Raw genomic sequence first — 10,000 nt, 5'->3', positions numbered from 1 at the left:
GTCATAAAATCTGTATGACATGGACAGAATGTTTATGACACGTGCATAACTGTGCCATGACACTGTTATGACACTGTAATGACATGCATATGACACCGGCTTCAAGCTAAGTGTTACCAAATGTTGGTATGGATAGACGTAACAAAAAAAGCTCACATGGTGGTGGACTTTTCTACAGCATAATATTAGCCTACTACTACGTTTAGTAACAATGGTATTAATTGTTACATAATTGCTCACATAATGGTGGTCAGTGTAATATTAGCTTAGCCTATGACTATGACTACAACTACAACTACTACTTCTACTAATAAGAATAGTATTAAAAGCTGCTCACATGGTGGTGGTCTTTCCTGCCCCATTGTGTCCGAGGAATGAGGTGATCTGGCCCTCGTAAAATTTCAGATTCAGATGATTGACAGCCAACTTCCCGCCCTTCTTGTAGATCTTGACCAGGTCTCGGATGGCCACCCCAAGAGTCAGGTTCTGGGGCTCCGGCTCCAACCTCTCTGGAATACAACAAGGGGAATACTCAGACAGTTGGAGCGAAGAACTCAAGTTCACTATAGGTCACATACCAGTCTTTATAAATGGGTCTATGGAGTTTGTTTGAAGGTGAAGATTGTGCACATCCCAGGAAAAGGTGCAGGACAAAGGCTGATTGTAATTTTAGAGTGAGGAGTTCGCACACGTGAAATCCCTTTTTCTTTGTTTTTTTTTAAATTCCATGGCAAAGAAAAAAAGGATTTTAAGTATGCCTAATGCAGATAAGCAGTTGGATCTCATCGTCTTGTTAGTGTGGAGGGGCATAGGGTATGGACATGGTCTTGTGTGTGTGTTTGTGTTTCTTAAATACACTTTTCATTGTATTTTTCCATAAGTAACATCACCACAACCATTATATAATACACCACTAGGGCAGCTATGACAAAAAAACAAAACAAACCAGAAAAAACAATATTTTAGAATATCAAGAACTTACAGTGTTTGAATGTGTTTTAAGTACCGGTATGCTGAATTTGTCATGTTATTTATATTATGTAATTTCTTTTATGGATGAACTTGGCATCTCACCGTCTTGTTCATTTGGAGGTGCGGGGGGTATGGGCATGCCGGCTTCCAGGGGCACCCCTCCCCAGTAGTTCACCTGGAAGATAAAGTACCAGGGCTTGGGGACGCCAAACTCACCTGGGGAAGGAGGACAGCACAAGAAAAAGAGAGAAGGTGTGTTGTTTTTATGTGTTAGACAATGGCTAAGTTTACATGATGGTTTTAATTCTGAAGTAGCCTCTTAGTGCAGATGGGGTCGACAGCAGGCCTATTCACTATTTGCTGCATCATACTACAGCATAAAAACATTGCTATGACATTACAGAGAGCCTTAACCCCTTAAGACACGGCATTATAAATTAGCTGTTACTAGAATGATAATGACCAAGTCGTAATGTATAACTAAAGGCCCCGTGCACTGCCATAGTTGTGTAGTACTATAGTAGTTCACTTTCAGTGTCTATTACAGTGTGCCTCAGGAGGTATGGTGTGCATTAAGGGGCAACGTAACAGATAAAGACAAAGCCATTACAACTTTGGTGACAGACAGTAAAGTTATAACATAGGTTCTGCGCAAAGGGTTTAATAATTCAGAATTAAATAGTTCCATCGAGTTTAGGTTGCACTGTCATTTAATTCCGAATTTTGAAGGGTGACATGAGATTGTCAAAGCGGAATTAAGTAGCCTCATGTAACCGACGCCAATGAGTGTATTGTCCACAGGTCAGTACTGCAGTGTGCTCTAAATGACAGTTTTCTACATGCTTTTGCATGGATGATACAAGGATACAAGGTATTTATTGTCCTGGGCTGGAATGAAGAGGGTTTTTTTGCGCAGAAAGTACCAAAAAGTAAAAAGAGAAAAGTGGATGTTATTTATTTATTTATTTTTAAGCTGAAAAGGTATCCAAATTTTGAAAAAGACAGGTTGCAAAAAGAGATGAAGAGTGGTTAATGAGGATTTTAGTCCAGGAACCACAGCATCAGAGAAGCATTTGTGCTCTCTGCTTTTCCAATTTTCTATGAATCCCTCTTTCTTCTGCATAGGCCCTTATGAGAAATCCCCACCGACTGACAAATGTACAGACACGCACGCACGCACGCACGCACACACACAGACACAGACACACACACACACACACACACACGCACACGCACACGCACACACACACGCACACGCACACGCACACACACAGACACACACACACACACACACAAATGAGGGCCGTTACCAGGGAATACGGCCTCTATGTACCAGGCCATTACGGCGTAGATGAAGGCGTCTATGTAGAGCATGACGATGGAGATGACGAAGTTGTAGCCATCACCCTCTGTAGGGCTGGAGTTCATGTTGTTCCACTGGATGCCCACGCCTTGCTCCTCATACTGGGCAAAGTACTCGCAACCAAAGCCAAAAGCCACCGGGGACAGGAAGCTCTGGGGATCATAGCGCAGAGAGACAGAGAGAGAGAAGGAGAGAGAGCGAGAGAGAGAGAGAGAGAGAGAGAGAGAGAGAGAGAGAGAGAGAGAGAGAGAGAGAGAGAGAGAGAGAGAGAGAGAGAGAGGGAGAGGAAGAGAGGACACAGACATTGGCTGAGTGATAAACGAATGAAGTGTGTCTAATTCTAGTATTTTTATTGAAATGCCACCAAGGACCAGAACGACCTGTGGAACACAGCATTCATTTACATGTAGCTGACGCTTTTATCCAAAGCGACTGACAGTTATTTACAGGGTATTGGTTACGGTCCCTGTAGCAATGGGAAGTAAGGTGCATTGCTCAAAGGTACTTCAACCATGAATGGAAGTGTAGGGAGAAGTAAGGGTGGGAGATTCGAGCCTACAACCCTTTGTTCTTAAGACCATCTGAAATGCCACCAAGGACCAGAACGCCCTGTGGAACACAGCATTCAAGATTCAAGATTCTTTTTATTCATCCCTAGGGACATTTGTCTTGGATATACATACGTATATAGCTGCCAAAAAACAAACAAACAATTAAAAAAACATACATAAAGTGCCATGTGGTTACAGTGTTTGAAAAGCTGAGGCTGTAGTGTGGAGCGCACTGCACTTACACTCTCAGATTTGTATCAAGCCTGGGTCATTTCCCAACCCTACCACATCTACATCTCCCTATCATTCCTGTCATCTCATCCCACAAAAGCCTCAGAAAAGTAACATTCAGGACCCACAGGAAATGACATCATGCAAGTTAGTCCCATGAAAGGCAATCATATTAAACGTGGAAGTCTGTAATGCATTCGTCAGCCTCCAGCTTCCAAGTCTAATAAGGACAGGAGGATGTGAAAACCGTAGGCTAGCCTCTAATAACGATTGGCTCCCCCAAGCCCCGCCCATCAGGCATTGTTTAGCTGTGCGTAAGACAAACTGGTTCACTTCCTTTCCTACACAGCCAGAATTGCACCACCTCAAGTCTCCATTTCATACCAAAGAATGGTATGCTGTGTGTGTGTGTGTGTGTGTGTGTGTGTGTGTGTGTGTGTGTGTGTGTGTGTGTGTGTGTGTGTGTGTGTGTGTGTGTGTGTGTGTGTGTGTGTGCGTGCGTGCGCATGTGTATGTGTGTGAGAGGGCGTGCGACTCCAGTGCCCCTCCTGTGTGTGTGTGTGTGTGTGTGTGTGAGAGGGTAACAGAGCACCTTTGTGTGGGGCATTAGGAGCACAAATGCTGCCTGTCCGCCAAGGAGAGGTGCAACCATGACATCACCACTTCAGAACGTGTGACTCGCATTTACAGTCAGGCACGCACTTAAAGCAGAGCACTCTGGTACTACTCTGATGCGCTGAAGGGGACACTGGCCTCAAGGCCTTTCGGGACAGAAGGGGACAGATGAGGCTGATGTATGACACTGATGTATGGTAGCAAGGGAATCCAGTTCAGAGGGGAGATAGCGCACACTCTTGTCCAATGCTGAATTTATTTAAACAAACATTTCAGCCAGTGTGGCCTTTCTCAAGTCTTCAGATTGTTAAGGCTGTGAAGACTTGAGAAAGGCCACAGTGGCCGAAAAGTTGTTTGGTAACACTTTAGAATAATGGATGCAAAAAAGCATTATAAAGACTTAATAAATAATTAACTATTGATGAACAAAACATTAACACACGTTTGTAAATGACTAGGAAATGTTAAAAAATGCTTGTAAATGACTAGGAAATACTATGTTAATATTTTATATTTATCAAACATTTACAAGTTGCTTGTAAATGAATAAAATACTCTGTTATAAGGTATGTAAAATCTTGCATATATCATTTGTAGATATTTTATAAAGCATTAATAAAACTTAGTTAATAATAAAAACATTTGTTAATGTTTTATTCATCATTAGTTAATTATTTACTGAGTCTTTACTAAGGAATATTATTATAAAGTGTTACCAGTTGTTTGTTTAAATAAATGCAGCATTGGACAAGAGTGTGTGGTATCTGCCCTCTGAACTGAATTCCCTTGCTACCATACTTATTCCCTCTGAAGTCAATAAGTACCCGCTGCTTGCACCTTGAAACCTCTGGTGTGCGTTGGCTTCCTCTTCCAAAAATAGCAAAGGAATTCAGGGCAGAAAATGGTTACAACGATATTCTCACACAGTGCAACACAGTAAAACACTAATAAAACAGGTAATTAAGAACACAAAAGCCTGCCTGCCAGCCCATACAGCGGCAGAAGTGCCACCATGACATCACCTCATCAGCACGTGTGGCTCGCTTTTACCCAGGCAGGCTGTCAGGCAGGCACAGACGCAAGCACGAGACCTGCCACTCATGATTACGTAATGTTTTACTGATCCATTCCTTTGTGGACACAATATTTTTACCCAGTTACAAAAAAAAGCCTTTTTTTCATGTGATGTACTCTCACTCTGATGCTCTGGTCACATGGGAAGTGGGGCAAATGGAAGTGAATTCAAGAGTGCTGCTTACCATTTTAGTTCAACCTTTTGTTGAACCTCCCCTTTGCAAACAATTTTGGAGGCAATGTTTTAGAGCTGACAAAAGCAGCTCTAAAAGCAAGCAGAGACCCAGCTGTAGCTACTTGCAGTGAGTACTGTGTACCAGATGGTGCGGTGGTCTCATTTGTCCACACAGACCACTTATGGTGCAGTGCAGAACAGTACAGATACAGTAGCCCTCAATAACGCCCATAGGTAGAATCCCTAAGACTAGAGTCTACTTACTTTGAGTACACAGTGCCTAGTGATGAGGAGATCTCCCCAAGCCACATAGGGCAGGTATAGTGAGAAGTAGCAAATGCACCCATTGCATTGCAATGCATTACACCAGGGGTCCCCAACCTTTCTGGGTCTGAGGGCTACCAAGGGCTACCCGAGGGTTACTTTTGTTCAAAATCTTCAACTGATGTCTTGGCATCATTCTCAAATCACACTATTATTGAACGATAATTTGCTTATAGGTTATAAAGAATAAATAATTTCATATTTAAATTAAGAAAAGCATTAACTGTGACTATAATCTGGTAGTCGTCACTGGTTATTAACATCCTTGGTGGGCACCTCAGAAGCTCCTGGAGGGCTACCTGGCGCCCGGGGGACCACGTTGGTGACACCTGCATTACACTTAGCTGATGCTTCTATCCAAATCGACTTACAGTTATTTACAGTATATTGGTTACAGTCCCTGGAGCAATGTGAGGTTAGGTGCATTGCTCAAGGGCATTTCAGCCATGGAAGCAGGTGTAGGGAAAAGTAAGGGTGGGGGATTCGAGCCTACAACCCTTTTGATCTTATGACCACCTCCCTTACCATTAGGCCACGGCTATCCCATTGGCAGAGAAGTTGAGACTAGTCTACTTACCATGATGCCAGATGGCAAGGTGGTCTGTCCATGCCACACAGGGCACACAGGGCAGGGAGAGCAGCCCTTACTAACACCAATAGGCAGAATTAGATTAGAGCCTACTCACCATAAGCACATAGAGAGAGAGAGAGAGAGAGAGAGAGAGAGAGAGAGAGAGAGAGAGAGAGAGAGAGAGAGAGAGAGAGAGAGAGAGAGAGAGAGAGAGAGGCAGACTAGAGCTTACTTACAGTCCATGACCCCAGGTGAGAGGGTGTGTCCTCTCCGTGCCCCACGGGGCATACTGGGTAGGTATAGCAACTCTTACTAACACCAATAGGCAGAATATCCAAGCCTAATGCTTAAGGCTACTTACAGCAAGTACTCTGTACCATGTACGAAGGTGGTCTCCTCAGGCCACAAAGGGCACATAGGACAGTATGACAGCTCTCCATAACACCCAGAGAGAGGCAACTAAAAAGAGAGTGAGAGAGAGAGAGAGAGAGAGAGAGAGAGAGAGAGAGAGAGAGAGAGAGACAGCGAGTGAGAGCGAGAGGAGAGAGGGAGGCCGACTAGAGCCTACTTACAGCGAGTACTCTGTGCCAGGTGCGGAGGTGGTCTCTCCACGCCACGCAGGGCACGTAGGGCAGGTATAGAGAGAAGTATATGAGTCCTCCGCAGGCGGACGCCAGGTTGGCACGCGAGAAGAAGACGCTGATGAGGAAACACAGCATGATGGTCGCCGTGGCAAACGCCGCCAGGAAGAAGAAGACCACCACCGGGTCACTATATGGCAAGATGTCACCCATCTGGGAAAGACACACATGTATGCACGCACACACACACGCACACACACACACACACACACACACACACACACACACACACACACACACACACACACACACACACACACACACACACACACACACACACACACACACACATACACACACACACACACACACACACACACACACACCTTGAGGACACCTTGAAGTGTGCACTAATGATAAAGGGCATGTACACACGCATGGATGCACGCACACACACAGACACACACGCAGACACACACACACGCAGACACACACGCAGACACACATACACACATTGAGGAAGGTGACCACCAAAGCGGCGATAATGATTAAGTGCATGCACACACACACACACACATACACACGCACACGCACACACACACACACACACACACAAACACACCTTGAGGAAGGTGACCAGCAGGGCGGCGCTGATGAGGAAAGGCACGTAGCTGCTGATGAACCAGCTGATCCAGAGCATTCCGGAACCCAATCCCATGATCCTCATGGTCTCCTTAAGCCGCGCCTCCTTCTCGTACACCACGCACTTGATGATCATCGCCACCGAGTAGATCCACGCCGTCGTCATGAACATCGGCAACGAGCGGTTCAACACACGCAGGAAACTGCAGTACAGTAGAGTAGAGTGGAGTAGAGTAGAGTAGAATAGAGGGAAGTAGAGCAGAATAGAATAAAGTAGAGTAGAATAGTGTAGTATAGTAGAGTAGAATAGTTTAGAGTAGAATAGGAGAGTAGAATAGGAGAGAGGAGTAGAGTAGTGAATAGAGTAGATTAGACAAAAATAGAGCAGAATAGAACATTATTGATTGAAGCACATGTACAATGGAGTCATCATGACATCGGCAACAAGCGGTTCAACCCGTGTAGAAAAGTAGAATAAAGTAGAGTAGCAGAGTATAATAGAGTAGAGCAGAATAAAACAGTAGAGTAGAAGAGTAGAGTATGAGAGTAGAATAGCGTAGAGTAAAATAGAGTATAGTAGTGTAGAATAAGTAGAGTAGTATAGAGAAGTAGAGTAGAGTAGAATAGGAGAGTAGAGTAGTGTACAATATAGTAGTACAAATTACAGTAGATCAGACAAAATAGAGCAGAATACACTGTAAAACATTGCAAGCCAGTTAAACGTAAAAAGCTAGGCTGCTATGTTGCCTTAAGTTTGTAAGTTAACTCAACTAGAGGCTTAACTCAATTAAAGGCTTTCTCAACTTGGGTTAACTTACAAACGTAATACATCAGGGCAACTTACTTTGCTATGTTTAACTGGCTGCAATGTTTTAATGTGGCTGCAGTACAGTAGAGCAGTGTTTCCCAACCAGGGGTACGTGTACCACTAGGGGTACGTGTACCACTAGGGGTACGCGAGCACACTGCAGGGGGTACTTGGAAAAATTAAATTTTAACAAATATATGGAGCTTAGTTACATTGGGATAGAGAAAGCGATATAGAACTTGACTAAGGGGGTACTCATGGCACAACGAAAAGGCTTGGGGGTACACAAGACAAAAAAGGTTGGGAATCACTGCAGTAGAGTACAATAAAGTAGAGTAGAGTAGCACAGCCTTAAATAGACTAGAATAAGGGGGCACAAGTGGAAATACCAGAAAAACACAATCGTTGAGTAATGCGGTTATAGTCCCTTTTACCACAGTGTTTATTATACCATAATACTAATAATATTATTCTGTAAGACAGAGATGTTTGTAGGGAATACATCGGTTTTCCCCAGAATTCAGAGCCAGCAGAAGTTCAGAAGTGTAACTTGTGTTTTTGTTTGTGTCTGTGAGGCCAGTCGTCTCTGATCTCTCCTCTCCTCTCCTCTCTACTCCTCCCTCTATCTCTCCTCTCCTCTCCTCTGTACTCCTCCCTCTCTAACTGTTTTGACAACAGTCAAAGCCGCGCTGCCCGGCATCACACACAGATGGAAAAGAAAAAAGGAAACGCTCTAGCAGAGACGTGACTAGAGGCTATCTATCTTTCCATCAGCCTGTGTTGTGGTTGTGTGTATTTTTCGCATGTTTTAATTTTCTGCCGTGTCGTGGCGTGGTTACCTAACACCTTGCCGCCAGCACACAGCAAAACAAACACTAGCTACAATTAAAAATCTTTTGATGTGGGCATACGGTGTGTGTGTGTGTGTGTGTGTGTGTGTGTGTGTGTGTGTGTGTGTGTGTGTGTGTGTGTGTGTGTGTGTGTGTGTGTGTGTGTGTGTGTGTGTGTGTGTGTGTGTGTGTGTGTGTGCACGCTTCTGTTTACATACTGTATGTGTTGTGAACGAGTGGAAAGGTGTGTGAGGGGGAAGTGTAGTGTGGGTGCAACTGTGCACAGGTGTGAACACACTAAGCAGCCTGTGGGTGGGTTGGCTAAGGGTCTGTGAAGTGAGTTAGTCTGCCAGCCCCATGCTGCCTTGTGTGTTCGTTCCGATCTGATATGGAAATTCTGACTTTTGTATTTTATATAGGTTTAAAAAGTATGTTCTCAAAAAAATTTAATGGCAAGAATTCACACGCATATGATAGGATGTCTGAACATTCAACAGTCACCTCCAATAATAAAATGCAGAAGTTAAAATTGGCACTTATATCATTTTGCAACAAAATTCTTCTATCATTAGACAAACAAAAGCACACAGTTTGTTTACAGATCCACCATGTCAACACTAGATGCGATTAACATTGACCCAATGTCAAAATGAATAGATGGTTCATATACTGTATGTACAGGCTAGTACTGTATAATTGTATATATACAATACATTTAGCAGCATGTGTTTGTGTGTGTGTATGGGGGAGGGGGGGTATGTAGGAGTGTGTTGTGTTACAAAGAGAAGACGTCTTATGAGGCTTTTGACTTTGTTGTTATTGTGCCGCTCCCAACAAGATTCGACCACGAAGCCAAGAAGGGGAGGAGGGTTTGTTTGTATATAGCTTATGCTGTACTACATTTATTATGGAGGAATGCATGAAGTCCACAGTCCCAGATTCAGACAGTAAAAACCAAGATCCAACTAGCTCTGAATTAATTCCCCGTATGTCCAGAGAAAAACCCCAAAAAACGTCAGGGCTTTTACTGTTTGAATCTGGGTTTGACAACTTTACTGCCACTGTCAATAGACAGCGTGGAGGATATGTTTGGCTACCTGTGCATTCAAAGTAAATCTACTTGCCTGCTGTATCGGCATGAGGACTGATATTGAGGGGAGGGCCAGGCCAAAATCATCAACAGTGCACTGGGCAAATGTCCTGCATGCCATATGGCCAGTCCAGCCATGATGTGTGTGTGTGTGTGTGTGTGTGTGTGTGTGT

General features: G+C 43.9%; 1 protein-coding gene across 1 annotated transcript in view; it reads right to left on the bottom strand.

Annotated features, from left to right (window-relative positions):
- The window catches only part of abca7 (ATP-binding cassette, sub-family A (ABC1), member 7), a 78,802-nt gene that overhangs the window by 39,797 nt on the left and 29,005 nt on the right, over positions 1–10,000 (bottom strand). Inside the window, exons 15-19 of the mRNA XM_063201040.1 lie at positions 7,080–7,302; positions 6,449–6,670; positions 2,283–2,487; positions 1,075–1,188; positions 338–509 (exon numbers count right to left, since the gene is read on the bottom strand). Of these exons, the coding sequence (XP_063057110.1) occupies positions 338–509; positions 1,075–1,188; positions 2,283–2,487; positions 6,449–6,670; positions 7,080–7,302 (936 nt within the window). The remainder of the gene's footprint in view (positions 1–337; positions 510–1,074; positions 1,189–2,282; positions 2,488–6,448; positions 6,671–7,079; positions 7,303–10,000) is intronic.

This window comes from Engraulis encrasicolus, chromosome 6 (genome assembly GCF_034702125.1).
Source record: "Engraulis encrasicolus isolate BLACKSEA-1 chromosome 6, IST_EnEncr_1.0, whole genome shotgun sequence".
NCBI lineage: Eukaryota > Metazoa > Chordata > Actinopteri > Clupeiformes > Engraulidae > Engraulis > Engraulis encrasicolus.
This window is presented reverse-complemented; position numbering and strand designations above follow the sequence as displayed.